Source organism: Panthera uncia, assembly GCF_023721935.1.
Source record: "Panthera uncia isolate 11264 chromosome A3 unlocalized genomic scaffold, Puncia_PCG_1.0 HiC_scaffold_11, whole genome shotgun sequence".
NCBI lineage: Eukaryota > Metazoa > Chordata > Mammalia > Carnivora > Felidae > Panthera > Panthera uncia.
Window position 1 is genome coordinate 34,544,961 of NW_026057578.1, and position 19,894 is coordinate 34,564,854.

At 41.8% G+C, this 19,894-nt stretch overlaps 1 protein-coding gene across 5 annotated transcripts in view; it reads left to right on the forward strand.

The window, feature by feature from the left end:
• PLCB4 (phospholipase C beta 4) overlaps window positions 1-19,894 on the forward strand; it is a 423,595-nt gene that overhangs the window by 389,651 nt on the left and 14,050 nt on the right. For all 5 annotated transcript variants that reach the window (XM_049651129.1, XM_049651127.1, XM_049651128.1 and 2 more), the window contains 5 exons: window positions 2,077-2,126; window positions 2,260-2,325; window positions 13,801-13,916; window positions 15,210-15,285; window positions 17,049-17,224. In XM_049651129.1, the coding sequence (XP_049507086.1) occupies window positions 2,077-2,126; window positions 2,260-2,325; window positions 13,801-13,916; window positions 15,210-15,285; window positions 17,049-17,224 (484 nt within the window). The remainder of the gene's footprint in view (window positions 1-2,076; window positions 2,127-2,259; window positions 2,326-13,800; window positions 13,917-15,209; window positions 15,286-17,048; window positions 17,225-19,894) is intronic.

Genomic DNA, 19,894 nt, shown 5'->3' on the forward strand with positions numbered 1-19,894 from the left:
GTAGTAAACCTCCATTTAGCCAAAATCTTTGGTGCCCAAAGTGTAGTGCTTAACCCCACTTGCACACCAGGGAAGCTCGTAGAACTGCACTGGCCAGTGTAGTAGCCACCTGCCACATGTAGCTATCCAAATTTAAACTTAAAAATTAACCCTTGAACACCTCAGCTGCACTAGCCACATTTCAGGTGCCCAACAGCCACATGTAGCTAGTGGCTGTCCGTTGTTGGACAGCTCACATGTGGAACACGGCCCTTGTCGCCAAAAGTTCTATTAGACCCACTTCTGAGGCCAACAGAGGGAATTGAGCATGTACCAATCCTGGTTCTGTGGAGTGTGAGTTTTTCCTGGCTAAATCCTTTATAGGAAGTATAATTTTTACAAGTTGTTTCTGTCTCAAAAAATGCAGAAACCAAGTTCGTGTTCCCATAGGTTCCTGTCCATAATGATTACTTTAACCAAGACCGAAAAAGAAGTCTCACTGGACTGGGTCAACTCTTTATATAGCCCCTCCAGGGATCTTGCATGCACCCCAATACTCTGTTCATTTTATAGAAGAGAAGACAAAGCTGGGGAGCCAGGATTCACGGCCTCTCACTCTTGGCAGTAAAGCCGGGAGTTAGCTTGTATGTTAGACTTAAGAGGTCAAAGAGCAACCCTGTGGTCCCTGGACACCCTTATCATAAATGTTCTAGATCACAGGACTGATTCCTCTTAGCCATGACTCCTTTTCCCACTTCCTCACCCTCACATGGGCTGTGTGCATCTTCTTAAAATAAGTAAAACTGAAAAACAAGAGCCTGGGACTCAATCCTACCTTTCTTGATTGAGTATCTCATACCTAATTTTTTGGGATTCTAATGGAAATCAGTTATAGTACAGAGCACACATTCATTTTGTTTGTCTAAGATGAAAATCTGCAGTCAAACAGAAAATTGGGGATCCTTCTACCACTGTGGTTGCCATGACGACACCTGGCCTAGCATCCTTCACTAGCAGGATAATTTAGTATGTTACTCCGGGTCCTTAAGACAGCATCCTGTGAAGAATTCACTGGTCCATCACACAGAATAATAGCTGTTATAAAACAGTTTGAATTCAGGATGTCCTGTATGTTGAAGGCATGGCTGTGCTCAATAGCATATTGCTTAAAAATTAAATTTGATGAAAGAAGCTGGGGAAAAAATATTTTGTTCTTTGACGATGAGGTGAGAAAAGAGCTGGGAGGTAGTTGACTGGTATAATATACAAAGATAAAAGTAGTGTTAATAGATGCTGTGGTTTAGCACCCCATCGCCCCAGCTGCTATGTGTATTGGCTGATTTTTAATTTTTTTAATGTTTATTTTTGAGAGAGAGAGACACAGTGTGAGTGGGGGAGGGAGAGGGAGACACAGAATCTGAAGCAGGTTCCAGGCTCCGAGCTGTCAGCACAGAGCCTGATGTGGGGCTTGAACTCACGAACCATGAGATCATGACCTGAGCTGAAGTTGGACGCTTAACCAACTGAGCCACCCAGGTGCCCCTGTATTGGCTGATTTCAAATCACAGCTGCAACCCTCTCAGAGGACTGCCCTCCCAGACTGTGGCGGTGCCCTTGTCTGGGAACACCTGGAAGGTTTTGTGCAACCTCTGAAGCCAGTGGCTGTTATGGGGTTACAAAAGTCCAGTCTTCTTACCTTGAGGTAGAACAACTCCAGAGGGCTATGTACTCTAAAGAGCTCTCTGAAGGGTCAGGCTGAGGTTGGATTTCCCCTAGAAATACACCGTACCTTCTTCCTCTGCCCTGTTCTGCTTCTCTCACTGCCCTGAGTGTTTCTCTTGAGCACCTTTCCCTAGTAAGTCATGTGCACAAGGAATTCCAACTCAGGCTCTGCTCGTAAGGAACCTGAACGAAGATGATAAGCATGCCAACTGTCTATTTAATTGCTTTGTAATAAGAAATTAAGATGCTTATATCCATAACCATCCACATAAAGCTGCTTCACTGTCTTTAGATGAGATTTCAAAGTGATGAATTTTGTATTATCAGTTATTCTCTTTAATTTTTAATACACACAGTGCTTTAATTTTTTTTAAGGTATTGAACTTATCCCTCAAGTGAGGATAGAAGATTTAAAGCAGATGAAGGTAAAATTGCTCATTTTGCAAGCACTCTTCCATTACCTATATTGGTGAAACCAATATATTTTTGTTTCTCACCAGATGTATTCATTGTGGCTACAAAAAAATTGATTTTGGGCCCTCTTTGCTTCTTCCACAGGCTTACTTGAAGCATTTAAAGAAACAACAGAAGGAGCTAAATTCTTTAAAGAAGAAACATGCTAAGGTACATCGTGCTGAGCGTGTGTGCATACGTGTGTGTGATTTTGTTTGCTGGTTTGTCTTTTAGCTCTCAGATGAAAACCTCAAGCTGTTGTTCTGTGTGATGGACCAGTGAATTCTTCACAGGCAAAAACATGGCTTAGAAACTGACACCAACCAACTGGGCAGTAGTACCTTGATCTTAACTGGTAGGAAATGAGGTTTAAAAATAGAATCCATTTGGGATTGGTTGTCACTGATTTATAATCTGCATTTCTGACATTTACCTCAGAAGCATAACAGAGCTTCACCCATTTAAAAATTGTTTAATAATCATGGGGCACCTGGGTGGCATAGTCAGTTAAGCATCCAGACTCCTCTCTACCCCTCCCCCAGCTTGTGTGCTCTCTCCCTCCCCCTGCACCCACTCAAAATAAGTAAATAAACTTTAAAACTATTTAATAATCAGACTTTATCCAAGAGTCTGGCTAGGCTAGAGTCAGTCTCTGGCTAGAAGCACCCAAATCCCCTGGGTTACTGGCAAGTCATTTGCCACACACAGGGCATGGAGGGAGGTGCTAGCCAGCCCTGACTCTCTCACCCATGGCTCCTAGAGAGAGGGCTTTTCTCACTTGTCCCATTATGTAAACTCTGCTCAGTGACCTACTTCCGAAATAGAGTTGTTTTTTCTCTTCGCCCATAAGAAGAGGTTTTTTTGACTGTGATCATGAGAAATTCTAAGAGCTGGTTGCAAATTTAAGAGAAGAGCAGCAGCTGGTCTCAGGAGTTCTCGTGTGGGCTGAACACTTCACAGCACTCCATCATCCTGCTCCCAGTCCCTCCTCACAGAGAAAGGAGGAAAACACGATACCTCTTTCCTTCCCAAGATGGATCATGACAGCCACTGGGGCTGGAAGGGTAATGTGTGTGTTCCTCCGTTACAGGCAGCCGGAGCAAGAGAAACTTAATTTCTTGAAAGGACTTCTGAGTTCTTTTAAACTTATCATGAGTTCTACTTTGTACTGTGACTCAGAACTCAAACCGAGGCATGTCTCTAGAGCTGGACTTGAATGGCCTATCTTCTAATCACTCTGGATATTAAAAGCACAAAGCTCGTGGGGCACGTGGGTGGCTCAGGCAGTTAAGCATCTGACTCTTGATTTCAGCTCAGGTCATGATCTTGCGGTTCGTGAGTTTGAGCCCTGCATTGGGCTCTGCACCAGCAGTATGAAACCTGCTTTGGATTCTTTGTCTCCCTTCCTTGCCCCCCGCCTCTCTCTCAAATAAATAATCATTTAAAAAATGTTTAAATTCAAAGCTCGTGGCCCCAATTTAAGTTTGTGCTGCTTTGAGAAATTCATCCTATTCTTGGCCTAGTAATATTCCCTGTATTATTGAATGGATGGTTCAGTGCATTTGCTCCACAGACTATTTGCTCCTAATTTCATGAATAAGTCCACTGAGTAGAATTCCTTCTTATTGCCCATAGGGGAGACTTGCCACAGATTTTCAGAAGTGTAGGAGACAAAGCTGCTTAAAGCAGTGTTTTCAATTTTGTTGGTCGTTGGCAACAACCTAGAGTATGGAAAGGCAGCAGAAGAGAGGGAGAAAAGGAAATAAGGAAGAATGCAACGTACCTTTGATTATTAGGGATGAAGTTGGTAGCCATATGGTAAGGCATCATCCCCCAGATTTTCTTTCCATTTAACTTGGATCTCTGTCATTGATGCTGACATCTCAGGGGCCTGTGGGCTCTTTGGAAACTTCTACTTTTAACCTCACCCTCATTAAATATTTCCTTGAGGCATGACCAGGAGACATATACTGTGACATAATAAAAATAATCATGGCAGCTAGAATTTTTGCATGCAAAGTATTTTCCAGATGCTGTGCACAGAACTTTATATATATCATCTCATTTAATACTCTCCACCCTATAAGGCAAATTCTGTTTAAGTCTCCATTTTACATGTGAAATTAAGAAATTAAGGATTAGGCAGGTTAAGGAATTGAACTAATGTCCCAGCATTGGAGAGCAGCAGAGCCAGAATTTGAACCCAAGCCATCTGACTCTAGAACCCATACTCTTACTTCATTATTCTGTGAAGGATGTTAGATGCTTTGACAAGTAAACAAGTTCCCCTCGCTGCAGCAAATGCAATGGCAGCACACAGCTTGTTATGAAAATCCCCATCTAGTTTGGACAATGTCAGTACACTGGTTACCTGTACAGCTACTGAGGAAAGATGATCCTCAATTCTTTAGAACTTGACCTACATACTACTGAGAAGGATTATCTGTTGATATCCTTCTCTGAACCTTTGAGTCCAGACTGACTCAGGTTGGCAAACATGCCCGTCTGCTTCATCAGAAAAGTGCCCAAGATGGTGTCTTCGTCAAATTGGCGTAGACTGGGTGGCTTAAGCAACAAACATTTATTTCTTAAAGTATGGAGGCTGGATGTCCAAGGTCAAGTTGCAGCAGATTCAGAGCCCCCTTTCTGGATTTGGGATAGCCTCCTTACTATGTCCTCACATGGTGGAAAGGGCTAACATTTCTCTCATGTCTCTTATAAGGGCACTAATTACATTCATGAGGGCTCTGCCCTCATGACCTAGTCACTTCCCAAAGACCCCCTCTCCAGATTCCACCACGTTGGAAATTAGGGCTTCAACATAGGAATTTGGAGGGGAGACAGAACATTCAGTCCATTAATAGGTGGAAAATTACTTTTCTGTGAGACAGTTTAGAGCTGACCTTGGTGGATCTTCCCCTCAGACAACACTGCACTTAATTCAGCCAAATCCATTTCTTCACTCTTGTTGGCAGGGACGCCTCCATGTTGTGTCATAACCAGTAGATCCCAGATGGCTAAAAGACTGTACGTTGCCTTCATTTGTAGAAAACAGAGGAGCTTCTTGGAGCCCCATATTATAATGGAACCAACACCTAAAAGAAGATTTTTAAATCTCCCAAAATCCGCAAATCTGAATTGTGTGGACCTTCATAACTGCGTTAGGGAGCATTTTTTGGAGGAAGCATTCAAAATTCCTTAGGTTGAGCGACAGAGTAAATTGACATGGTAAAATATTCCATGCTTGCCTATTGCCTTTCAGAGTGCTTTTCAGAAGTATTTCTGAGCAGGGCAATGCATTTCACAGCTTGTTTTCATATCCTTATGCACCACAGAAGTCCATGTTACAAGTGTGTGATTATAAGCTTATGAATGAATCCCTTCTCCTACATTCGGTACACAGGGGACCCACTTTTTTATTCAGACTGCTTCGGCAGCGTAATTTATGAATTCTGAATTCTGTAGTGTTTTTATATAAAACTACTAATAAGGCTAACATTTATTTAATGCCAGTTTTGTATTACACATTTTATATACATTCGCAAATCCTCACAGTATCCCCAAAACCCAAATGACACTGCCCACATTCTAGACATGAATAAAATGAGGGAGGTGAGTCCCTTGCCTAGAGTAATATAACTAGTTAATGCTGGTAACGAGCCTCATTTGCTTACTTTGAACGCACACCTTTTACAACTCACCACATTATCCACATTTATTAAAAATGCACTCCAGGGTGGCTCAGTTTGTTGAGCGTTTTACTCTTGATTTCGGCTCAGGTCATGATTCCAGAGTCGTGGGATCGAGCCCTGTGTCGGGCTTTGTGTTGAGTGTGGAGCCTGCTTGGGATTCTCTCTCTCCCTCTGCCCCAGGATGTGAACTAAAATTCTGACTCCAGAACTCATGCCCCCCTTTTTTTTTTTCCAAGTTTTTGGAGTATCATTGGCATGCAATGTTAAATTAGTTGCAGCAGTGCAAGGTAGGGACTTGATAAGTTTATATACTGTTTTGTGCTCACAACAAGTATAGCTACATCTGTCACCATAAAAGGCTATTATGGTACCATTGAGTATATTCCTTATGCTGTACTTTTTATTCCTGTGACCTATCATTCTATAACTAGAATCTATCTCTCACTTCCATTCACCCATTTTGCCCATCCCCCCAACCCTGTCCTCTCTGGCAACCATCAGTCTGTATTTATAGGTCTGATTCTGCTTTTTGTTTATTTATTCATTTGGTTTGGCTTATTTTTTTTTTCATGTTTGTTTATTTTTGAGAGACAGAGTACAAGTGAGGGAGGGGAAGAGAGAGAGAGACACACAGAATCTGAAACAGGCTCCAGGCTTCGAGCTATCAGCACAGAGCCCAATGCAGGACTTGAACTCACCAACCATGAGACTGTGACCCAAGTCAAAGTTGGACACTTAACTGACTGAACCATCCAGGCGCCCCTGTTTTTGGTGTTTTTAGATCCCACATATGAGTGAAATCATATGGTATTTGTCTTTCTCTGACTTATTTCACTTAGCATAATATCCTCTAGGTCCATCCATGTTGTTGCAAATGGCATGATCTCATATTTTTTATGGCTGCATAATATTCCATCTTACGTATATGTTTATGTATACACACACACACACACACACACACACACAGTAACTCACCCTACATCTTCCTTATCTGTTTGTCTACCAATGGACACCTGCATTGCTGCCACATCTTGGTTGTTGTAACTATAGAGATGCGTATATGTTTCTTAATTAGTGTTTTCTTTGAGTAAATACCCAGTAGTGGAATTCCATTACCCCTGAATTTTCACACATTGATTTTTCTTTCTCACATCTTCTTGGTGGTCTTAGTAAAAGGTTTTTAAGAGCCATCATGATTTATCAGGACACAAATATCTTGGCTTCCTTTGGAACTGTTTTTTTCAACATATGATCCTTGGGCCAGGAGCTGGAGGCTTTGTAAAAAATGCATATGCTTGCATCTGAGACTTAGTTATAATCACCAAGAAGAGGCCTAGTAAATAAATAAGCTCCTCTCCTTCACACATTAAAATTAAATTTTGAGAATTGTTTCTTTAGGAATATTATTTGGCACTCTTCATTGTCCCTTGACCCCTAGTGGAACCCCCCCTCCACTTGCCTTCAAGCTGTAGACCAGTCCTCCTTAAAAAAACAGATTTTGACCTGTTGTCAAGTGAGAAAAAATACCCCCAGCCTTTTTGTGAAACATCTATAAACCCTTTATAACTGTTTTGAAGCAACCTAAGATGGGGCTGAGATTTGCTACTGTAAGGCCTTGGGTTATAAAGCAACTATTGAGGAAGGAACCTGGCCCAGGCTGTACCCTGCCAACCACAGCATCCATGCATCAACCTTAGCAGTTGGCAGCTAAGAGCAGAGGCTCTTACCTAGTCCATATTATTACTGCAGGGACTTTCCACTCTTACACATCAGCTGAGGTAAATAATGCCACTTCTTAGACCTACAGGGAACCAGAGAATCCCAGTGGCTTAAGACACAAATGTAATATGCAAAAGAAGTCTTGTTTTCAAACTTGAAGGTTAACCACAGGATGGAAGAGGAATTCTGGTGTAGGAGGATCTATCACTTGCAAGAGAGCCACAGAAATAGGCATGTGAGCTGCTTTTAGGATACTAAGAGAAAAATCAGGGATAATGACCTTTGAGCCTCAAATGAGATCAGGATGCTAGCTAACATGCCTAGATTTTAGAAAATGGCAGGGGTCAATGGCCATTGTTTTTGACCCTGTGAGTGCAGCTGACAATCAGACTTTTTTTTTTTAATATATGAAATTTATTGTCAAATTGGTTTCCATACAACACCCAGTGCTCATCCCAAAAGGTGCCCTCCTCAATACCCATCACCCACCCTCCCCTCCCTCCCACCCCCCATCAACCCTCAGCTTGTTCTCAGTTTTTAACATTCTCTTATGCTTTGGCTCTCTCCCACTCTAACCTCTTTTTTTTTTTTTCCTTCCCCTCCCCCATGGGTTTCTGTTAAGTTTCTCAGGATCCACATAAGAGTGAAACCATATGGTATCTGTCTTTCTCTGTATGGCTTATTTCACTTAGCATCACACTCTCCAGTTCCATCCACGTTGCTACAAAAGGCCATATTTCATTCTTTCTCATTGCCACGTAGTATTCCATTGTGTATATAAACCACAATTTCTTTATCCATTCATCAGTTGATGGACATTTAGGCTCTTTCCATAATTTGGCTATTGTTGAGAGTGCTGCTATAAACATTGGGGTACAAGTGCCCCTATGCATCAGTACTCCTGTATCCCTTGGGTAAATTCCTAGCAGTGCTATTGCTGGGTCATAGGGTAGGTCTATTTTTAATTTTCTGAGGAACCTCCACACTGCTTTCCATAGCGGCTGCACCAATTTGCATTCCCACCAACAGTGCAAGAGGGTTCCCGTTTCTCCACATCCTCTCCAGCATCTATAGTCTCCTGATTTGTTCATTTTGGCCAGACTTTAGCCTCTACTACAAAGCTGTAATCATCAAGACAGCATGGTATTGGCACAAAAACAGACACATAGACCAATGAAATAGAATAGAAACCCCAGAACTAGACCCACAAACGTATGGCCAACTCATCTTTGACAAAGCAGGAAAGAACATCCAATGGAAAAAAGACAGTCTCTTTAACAAATGGTGCTGGGAGAACTGGATGACAATCAGACTTTTATGTGTCTCTCACTTTCTAGAACCACCTCTCCATTTGAAATGGAAACTAGGGAAATGGTTTTCAAGTGTCCATTAGAAGAGACACAGCAAAAACAGAACTAAGCAACAGTCATCTCCCCTAATGCATGACTCACTGGAGTCCAGAAATAGGGTTTCTTTCATTAAGAAATGGGCATACGCTTCAATTGTCTGATGTGGTTAAATTCTTAGAGCCAATAAAACCCAAAGTTGGTTAACTAGCCTCAATAACCCATTAGAGGAATAATTACAATGTAAATGCCTATAGGGACCAAATAAGAAGGAAGTTGGCCAGATACGGAAAGCAGAAGAACATTCATTCCCATTCAAGAGGCACGTCAGACTTAGCTCCTGCCATTGGTGCCTTGAGAGTCCATGGGCCAGCTTCATTCTCAAAAGGGGACTCATAAAATCTGGACTCTTAGATGAACTTCCATGTCTTTAAATATTGGCCCCTAATTCAGTTTTCTTTCAAAGCACATGTGAGTTTGAGGAGTGGACTTAACATTTATAGACTGGATGCATCCGCTGGGATAGCAGTTTGCAACATCACCATCAGATGAGTCAGATGAAATGCCTGAGAAACTAACATTTGGCATTTCAGTAAAGCTACTAATGGAAAATTTGTTCTTTGCTATACAAGCAATTTAGCTGATAACATCAAGACTGCTGTTAAACTCATCAATTGTAATTCATAATAAGACCTCAATGCCAGACCCATAAGTCTGTCATGAAGTTGAAAGGGCCCGAGACACAGCAACACCCATGGAGGCAGCTTACTGCTGACCTCAGAGTCACATGCTGAGCAAACATGATTTACTCCAATTTTCCAGTAGGATCTGTGGTGCAGTCGTTCACGCCCACTGCCCAGTCACAAGAATGAATTGTAGCAAAAGTTTCTCCCGAAAGAAGCTGAGTGTACTCTTCACTCCAATGAGAAATGTACAAATCCTGCTAAAAGCTGTACATGCATTCTCCCCAAAGTGTCCCAATTGAGATTGACTTTTCAATGAACACATTTAATTTTGATACTCTTGACCTGAATGAATGAAAAAATATGTATGCCTCTTCCATGGCATGTCATGGTTTAATTAATGACCAAAGAATAAAGTCAATGATAGATTTGTTCTGCGTGAAAATGGACTGAGGGATCATTTCCTGGTTCCTCTATTTTGTACTTCGGGAAGCTGAATCTTGACCCCCAATCAGACAATAATCAGTAATTAGGACCCCATTCCTTTGTAAAAGAAGTTGGTATTTGGAAAGCTAATTATCCCCAAACACTTCTGTCATCACTGCATACCACAAAGGAATCATTTTGAGCACATAGAGAAACACAGAGATCATTTTTCCAGACCAAGTTTCTTGTTATTTGTATTACCTGTAATCATTGCAATTCAATATGCTTCTAAACTTTCATATTATTTCTGCATACATTAGGTAATTTTGCAGCTCATAACCAACCCACAAATTAGGTTGTGCAAGTGGATCTTGTTTAGTTTTCTAATAAAGTGAGGGCTGGAAAGATTAGTGTGTGTTTCACAAAGCCACTTGGCTACTGATTGGCTGAGCTAAGACCAGATTCCAAGTCCTCTTGCTGTCTTCCCTTGCTATTTTTTTTCATTCATACAACAAACATTTATTGAGCATCTGCTGTGTACCAACCTTTGTGCCATGTACAAAGACTTGCCCTACCCTTATAGAGCATAGTCTTACCTACTGGAATCCATCATGAACACCTTTCTGGCACAAACAGCCTCATTCATATCTAATTGGGTGAATAAGATTCACCAGAATATTTCCTTAAGAAATAGTCTGTCAACTTCCAAGCTTCAAAGCCTCTCCTTTTCTTGTGCTGTGCTAGGATATTTAAAGGAACAACCTTCTCCACCCTCCCTTTGATACTTGCAAGAAACAGGAAAGCAGAAAGATTACATAGGAAAGATTCTTAATATGTTTGAATCCGCACTTGCAAAGAGCCTCTTATTTATTTGCCCAGGAAGATTAACACATGTACGGAGCAGGCATAATGCCTTTAAATCTTAAAAGGAAGACTAATAATAGGGCATTTTGGTAGGCTTGTTTTTGTCCACAGCAACGCAAGCTTAGTTAAATCCATTCAAATAAGGATACGTTAACATGTTGATTCCTGAGGCAGTTGATTCATCATGGAGGGAAGGTTTACTGATTTAATTATTCTAATTGCTGTCCCTTATCCGAAGTCACTCTATATTATCATGGATATTGAATAATATAAACAGGTTATTATAGTTTGAATAAGATATAGCACACATTTGAAATAGGATTGATACTATATTTACTTTTAGTCCTAACAACCCTGTGAACTAGGTATTGCTGTCCCAGTTACAAAGATGAACAGATCAAGAGGCCCAGTGACTTGCCCCGGGATTTGAGACTGAAGATCCCATGTCCTGAACTCAATGCCACATTGCAAAAACCCTGGCTGAAATGTGGTTATAACACCAAGTGCACATACATTGAGAATGTTAGATTTATGAGGTGTTTCAACCACAGCTTAAGCAAGATGCTGTTACATACAATTCCCTGACACCAAATCCACAGGAAGATAGCATCACCCTGGACCACCCTTTGTCCCCGTTGTCAATTTCTGTTTTGAGAACCTCCCCACCCAGCACTACCCTCCTCCACGACTTCTCCCAAAGATATTTATCCAAATGGACAAAAATTCCAGGAACATGTGCACTAACGTGTTTCCGAAAAATACATGTACGACCAAATTGTAGTTCAAGTCCTATGTTAATTGACTAACAGTGCTGGGAAATTTAGGAAATCTTGGAAAAGTTAAAAATCACTTCTTTTGGGGCGCCTGGGTGGCGCAGTCGGTTAAGCGTCCGACTTCAGCCAGGTCACGATCTCATGGTCCGTGAGTTCGAGCCCCGCGTCAGGCTGTGGGCTGATGGCTCAGAGCCTGGAGCCTGTTTCCGATTCTGTGTCTCCCTCTCTCTCTGTCCCTCCCCCGTTCATGCTCTGTCTCTCTCTGTCCCAAAAATCAATAAACGTTGAAAAAAAAAATTAAAAAAAAAAATCACTTCTTTTATATTTTATGAAATCTTTTTTTTTCATTTTATTTTTTTTCAATATATGAAGTTTATTGTCAAACTGGTTTCCATACAACACCCAGTGCTCATCCAAAAAGGTGCCTTCCTCAATACCCATCACCCACCCTCCCCTCCCTCCCACCCCCCATCAACCCTCAGTTTGTTCTCACTTTTTAAGAGTCTCTTATGCTTTGGCTCTCTCCCACTCTAACCTCTTTTTTTTTTCCTTCCCCTCCCCCCCATGGGTTTCTGTTAAGTTTCTATGGAAAGAGCCTAAATGTCCATCAACTGATGAATGGATAAAGAAATTATGAAATCTTTTAAAGACATTCATAAATTAGGTTTCCTTCAAGTCTAGCCTAACTTAGGAAGAATTTTTAATTAAGTCACTTAATTTAAAAAATAAGTAAAAGGAGGGGTGCCTGTGTGGTTCAGTCAGTTGAGCATCCAACTCTTTTTTTTTTTAATATTTATTTAATTTTGAGAGAGAGAGAGAGAGAATGTGAGCAGGGGAGTGGGGCGCTGAAACTGAAGCAGGCTCCAGCCTCTGAGCTGTTAGCACAGAGCCCGATGCAGGACTCAAACCCACGAACCATGAGATCATGACCTGAGCCGAAGTCAAGTGCCCAACCGACTGAGCCACCAGGTGCCCCAGTTGAGTGTCCAACTCTTGATTTTGACTCAGGTCATGATCCCAGGGTCTTGGAATCTAGCCCCATGATGGGCTCCGTGCTGAACATAGAGTCTGCTTAAGATTCTCTCTCTCTGCCCCTCCCCCACTAATGCATGCATGCTCACTCATGCGTGCACTGGCTTGTGCTCTCTCTAAAATACTAAAAGGAAATAGGACTGTGAGGGAGGTTACATAACCCAAGCAACATTTGTCCCTTCCAGTCTTCAGTACCATCCTATCTGCCTAGTTTCTCAAGAGTAAGACTAGGATATAACATCAAGTATCACTTAGAGTTAGGTATTACTGATTGTGCTGATTTCCTCTCTGTTTGGCTTGCTGAGAAGCTAAGGAAATCTGACTTCAGAGAAGTCACTGACTGTGGCCAAGTTATCAGGAGGAAAGAATGTTTATGGAAAAACTCTTATTTTCTAAGTGTTGTAGCCCCAACTTCAATGATGACAGGAAGCAGATGGGGAAATATTTGAAATATCTGTAAAACTTATGGCCACAGCTCCTGGACACTATGTCCTCCTCGTGAATGCACCTAGGTGAGGAAGCCAGTGGAAGATCCCAGTGATGAGGATTTGCAGTCAGATAACAGTGACAACCCCACTGGCAATTCTCACTATTGAGTGATGGTATTTAAGACCTTCCAAAATGTGCTGGGTGTTTAGAAGCCATGTCACATGTGAATAGATAGCATGTGAAAGAGAGAAAATATGGGAGCTGAACTTGTGTATTTGAGGACCAATGCGTGAAAAGGGCTGTGGACTCATTAGGTGTCTCAGCACAACAAAGATGAACCGTAGAAGTCCTATGAAGAACATGGATATGTAGAAGACAGGACTTGAGGCCGATTGGTGCTGCCCTGTAGTAGGCAGGGATGCCCTTTGAGGGGGGTACATTCATTAGGCTGAGGCTATGGACTCCCTTGTTGGAATATCCCTGTTCAAGAAACTCTTGTGTTGGGTGGGAGGTTGGAAATCCTTCCAGTTCTCAGAATTGGTTACTCCTTGATTTCTAAACCAAGATTCTGGGAAAGCTGGTGAAAATCATGCCAGCCCAACATAGGTGAAGTTTACTAACCATCAGGAAGAGTCCTTGTAACTACAGATTCAGCTTGTAACTACAGATTGTTCTTCTTCAGGAGCACAGCACCATGCAGAAGCTGCATTGCACACAAGTTGACAAAATTGTGGCACAGTATGACAAAGAGAAGTCGACGCATGAGAAAATCCTAGAGAAGGCAATGAAGAAGAAGGGGTAATGGCTCTTTATTTCCTTCCAGAGGCTTTTCACCTTTTTATATTTTGTCTTTTCGCACAGTGACACTGACTGTTTAGGCCAAGGAAGAACTTGGTCTTGACTGTGTGTTCTTTAAAAGTTTTTCCTGGGAATTAAGAGATTCATTCAGCTGAAGGCAGGGATTGAGGTGGAAAAGAAGAGCTTTATTCACGTTCGACAGCCATTGGTAGATGACACAGTAACTAATGTCTCTCCTGTGTTTTCCACCCAGGTGGAAAACTCAGGTGTTTTTAAGATGAATGGAGGGGAAAGAAGGACAAGCTGAAGTTGGGAAATTTTGAAATTACAGAAACCATTTTGCATCACCATAAAATAAATATTAAGGTTGATCCACTCTTGGAGACAAAAATACAATCTTAGTTTTTAATATTACAAGGATCTTTAGCCCATGTCCCCAGATAAGACTGTTAAAGAAAACCTATCATTGAATTTAGTATAAAAGATTTTGTCTAGAATTAAGCCCAGGGGATATTTCTGCGATGCTACAAGCTCACCAAATAGCAGACTGAAGAGAAAGCATACTCAGTGCCAGCCCTTGAGAGGTAACAGTTTTGATGAAGTCCTAGCATTTTTAGAATAATGCTTCTCTCGGAGACATTCTCAGTAATATCGTGAAGCATTCCGACTTAGGGCATAATACATCAGAGCATATATGCTGAAGACAAGCTCAGAACCTGTTCTGGTTTCAGCAGTGTATAGATATTACAAAAGGAAAAAATAATCACTGAAATAAGCAATAATGGTTGCTGGGAAATTGCCTTGTATATTTCCTCCTCACAATAGAAGAAGAAGCAAAATTTGCCCTATGATGCCAAGAAACGCTATTTTCTGCCTTGCTGGCATGTGTAAAAGACAAAAATCTGGCTTTACAACCAGAAAGAGCTTAAAAATTCACTTCAAGGCCGAGGACCTATTTTCTAGTTTTTATCTCAAATAATATTTTATTGAATAAATGAAAAATAGCCTAAAGAAAAGCAGGAACCAAAATGGAAACTCTGACAACATACCCTTAACAATGAAATCATTGTTAGGTCTGGAGTGTCTCTTTGTGTAGTGGTTGAATTGAGTAATCATGATACAGATATTTTGTAAGGTATACATCTGTTACTAGAAATACTGATGTTGCCCAATGAGCCATGGCCTCCCATGTTTGATGAACAAATTGTCTTCATTAGAAAGCTTTGAAGCAAAGGCTCATGGGATGGGAAGATATCTAACATTGGCACACATTTGTGATTTTTCCATTTTCAGGGGAAGTAATTGTCTCGAAATGAAAAAAGAAACAGAAATTAAAATTCAGACACTGACATCAGATCACAAATCTAAGGTAAGAAAATGCCTAGATTTGCAGAAGATACTTTGTAATTTTTTACAAGCCCTACCTAATATAAATCAGAAGTAACAATAACTTGGGGCTAGTCTGGGAATTCAAGGGATCTAAGCATTCACCTTTGTTCCAGACTCAGTGGCTTTGAGAAGAGCCCTTTCATGGAATACCTTTTCCTTCATCTGTTGAAATATGCATTTCTATGTATCTATGTTGTCTGCTTCAGGGGCATCAAGCGAAACAGTACATTGACTAAAAGGAAATATTGTATAAAATACAGAACATGCTTCCCTATAAAAGTAACATTAAACATATGACAAAAAACCCACCCAACTTAGGGACTGAGTTACTCTTTGATACTTATTCCATTCTAACTTTGCTGTGGAAGTTTAGGATGGGGGAAAAAATGAAAAGCTGATATTCTAAGAGATGATTTCAACTGTTCATATTGCATAAGAAAATGGGAGCTTGGGAGACTCATTAGTTTGCAGATATTTGGGGAACTGAGCACTAAGTTCCAGTCAAGAACACAAATAACTCCTCCAGCATTAATAGTTATAAAAGAGGGTAGGGGGACTCTTAAAGCTCCCAGCTCTAGCTTTTGGTCAAACCAGTCTACACGCAGCTCTCATCCAGCCCAGTGGCCCTGCTGCCTGCGTGGAGCAGCACCACTGTTCAAGCTGAGCTTCTCGGTGCTATGCATTTTGTGTCCATTCTACCCTGAAGTGACATAGGCAGTAAGCCATGTGTCTTGGAGAATTGTTCTTCACTCTCTTTCTCTCTTCTTAACTGGAATGTTTGAGAATTAATGTCTCTGCAGCATGCCATGATTTTCAGAAGCTTTGCACAAATAGGAAAGCAACAGTTTTTGCATTGATATCAGTTAGCTTTTGCTGCATAATAAGCCATGTCAAAATGTAGTGGCTGAAGACCACTACCAGTTATTAGTTTAAAACTCAGTGCGTCAGAATTTGGGCTGTACTCAGTTGGGTAGTTCTACTGATTTTGACTAGGCTCACTCATGTGTCTGGGCTTGATGGCTCTACTCAGGTATCTGGCGGCTAGCTGGCTGCTGGTTGCGTTTTCCAACATGACTTCTCGTCCTCCATCAGGCTAGCACAGTCTCTGTCACAGGGTAGCCTCAGAGTTCCAGACAGCAGAACGGGGAGCGTTTTCCAAGCTTCCTCTTGCACCACATTTGCTACTGTCTCCTTGCTGAATCCACTCACAAGGTCAGCCAGGTTCCAGGAGGTGGGGAAATGGATTCTAGCTCTTGATATGAGGGAAGGTACAAAACCACATTACAAAGAGCATGGATGTGGGGAGGGGAAGACTTTCTACCCCAGCATCTGTTAGAGTGGACACAGTGAGTCATGATCCAGGAATAAGAGAATACAGAGCTCTTCATTCAGACCTGTGGCCTTGTGGACATGAAGCTGGAAAGGCATGAGGAGCTGGGGAGAATCTGATCAAATCAGTAAAGGAGCCCAAGGTCTGGACAAAAGGGAACATGGACAAGTTAGGCAGTGAAATCACAGTCCACGGCTGAATATTTAGACCCAAAGTGATCGATTATTTTAATAAGCTGTGATCTCCTGATTCCCATGGATTAGTACCTGTTTTTTTTTTTTTATTGTTGTAGTATCTACTGATTCACCAACCAAATTGGTAGGTGAGATTTGAAATACAGGACTGATGCTGTTTTCAGTTCATACCGGATCTGTGACAGTTCCAAGTGGCACCATCCCCTTTTCCCCACACAGGTCAAAGAGATAGTGGCCCAGCACACAAAGGAATGGTCAGAAATGATTAACACCCACAGTGCTGAGGAACAAGAAATCCGGGACCTGCACCTCAGCCAGCAGTGCGAGCTCCTGAGAAAGCTACTGATCAACGCCCACGAGCAGCAAACCCAGCAGCTAAAACTGTCCCATGACAGGTAGGCAAGTGAGCCTTCTCCAAAGCGAACTCCTAATTTTGTAATAGGATTGAGTGTATGTATGAGCCAAGGTAGGAAACAAGATCAACTTGACATAGGATACTGAGCTGTTACACATATCACGTCATACAGTTGAGATAAGAAATATAAGCTATAAGAAATGGCCTCTGCCATCAAAGTGCTTACAAGTGTTAGCAAGGTTGGGGCACCTGGGTGGCTCAGTTGGCTAAGTGTCCAGCCTTGGCTCAAGTCATGATCTTAGGGTTCATGGGTTCGAGCCCTGCGTTGGGCTCGCTGATGGCTCAAAGCCTGGAGCCTGCTTTGTTCGGATTCTGTATCTCCCTCTCCCTCCCTCTCTCTCTCTCTCTCTCTCTCCCTCTCCCTCTCCCTCCCTCTCTCTCTCTCTCTCAAAGATGAATGAACATTAAAAAATTTTTTAAGTGTTGGCAAGGTATTAACGCTCACATGAACAATTAAGTTGAATTCCAAATAGTATAGGATGCACACTAAAAAGCAGCACAGAACAAAGGAGCTCGGCTGCTTCCGGAGGGGTCATGGAGGCTCCACTGGGTGGTAGGGCTAACAATGGCCTTTGGAAAGTGGCCTGGAGCCTCGTAGGAAAGGAAGACACAGCAGGAGACAGAAACCAACCAATTCAGCTCCTGCCTCAGATTGGATCTGGTCACTCCCTGGCTAAATGTGGTGAGACCCTTTACATTATTAGGAATTCTGGGAATTTTAGAAAGAGAGGCCTAATCAAGAAACAGCAAAGAAGTATCAGTTTATATAGGTTTCTTGCAGCTTCAGCAAATGGAATATCGCATTTAAAATACCGCAAATGATGAACTGGACTTTCACCCGGGGCAGAAGAGTGTTGATGTCAATTACGTCTTTTTATCCCAGCTTTGTTACAGCTTGTTAGCTTCTCCCTTCATGCCTGCTGTATGCCACTGTTAGGATCTATTGATATACACAAAAGAGTAGAGAATAGAAAAGTATTATACAAACAAAGCAAACAAAAAATTTTAAACGCTAACTGCATAAATTATCTGGGTGCATTCATGAATTCCCAGCCTCATTTTGGAGTGACAGATGCAGCCCTGAGAATGTGAAGCATTTTGCCATAGTTCCCAATTTTCTCTTTCAAAGCAAGAAAATGAGGTATACCATGCTAAGTTTGCTGTAGGTTCATGTCCTATACCCTATCAATTTTAAAGCATTCTATTAAGTTGTATAGGATTAGAAGTTGTCTTTCTTTTTTCCCTTAGAGATGCTGTTGATTTGGTATACAAAAAGGTCTGTTCAGTACCCTGCCTTTGACCCCTGCTGCAATACCAGATTGTAGGTATCTTACCCTCACTCAATGATACTTCACAGGCTGAGGCACTCCATTCTAATCTCTCTTGTAGTTGAATAAAGAAAAGAAGTTAGCCTCAACAGTAGGCATTGTCCAAAAGAAAAAAGTAACTAATTCTTGCATTGCTTAGGAAGTTATTTGAAGAGAGCATAAGCTATTTACTAATTTACCTTAAAAAAATAAATGCACGGCAGGGGCGTTTTCCCAAGTAACAGCAGTGTTTAAGCTTTTCTCAAGCACCCTGTGGTTGTGTGCATTCTTCACCATCACAGCTGTGGCTCTTGGTTAAAAAATCTGGCCTTCTTGGGGCTCAGTTGGTTAAGCGTATGACTCTTGATTTCAGCTCAGGTCATGATCACAGAGTCGTGGGATCAAGCTCCATGTTGGGCTGCATGCTGACAGTGCGGAGCCTGCTTGGGATTCTCTCTCCCTCTGTCTACCCCTCCCCTGCTAGCTCACTCTCTCTCTTTCAAAATAAAAATACTGCCTTTTTAATACTGGTCAGCAACATTTGGTCATTGAGAAATGCTTGTCGAATGAATGAATAAAGAAATGGTTGATTTACTAACACTAAATTGAGGAAGAATTTGAGAGCCATTTTCTTGGGCCTAGGAGTTTCTATGCATATTCCTGCATCTGGGGGATCAGTGTTATCTATCCCTTTTGATATAGTATAGATACTACTTAGAACACCTGATTCCTTGGTCACTCATTTCCAGCCAGGGATTCAAGGAGACCCCCCCTAGGTTCCAGAAAAAACTCTCTGTTAATAATACTCATTTCAGTGTTCTAAATTGTATACCTTTAATACACACATAAGTAACCCAGGAGTCTTTGTCATGTGCACACAGACATTCTGGCACACGCGGTCATCAGTGGCCTTATGTTAACAACCTTTTTTTCTTACTTCCTGTGCTTATTTGAAATCATTTAGTCTCCTTCATTCCCATGAGCCGTCAGAAAACATGAAGGTCACTTGTGAGGGTCACAACATCCTGTCTCTCTTCCAGACCATCTGGTCCCAAGAAATGTAGGGCAAAGCTCAAAAGTCTTTATATTTTTATGGGCAAACATAATGTCTCTTCATCCCATTTCATCACTGTTACTTTCTCAGTAGGTAACCCACTTCCACATCTCATGGATTCAGGCTCTTTCCTGCCTTTTCACAGGATACAAAATAACTTGATGAGCTCAATAATGGGGGGAAAGGGGCGCCTGGGTGGCTCGGTCGGTTAAGCGTCCGACTTCGGCTCAGGTCATGATCTCACGGTCCGTCAGTTCGAGCCCCGCGTCGGGCTCTGGGCTGACCGCTC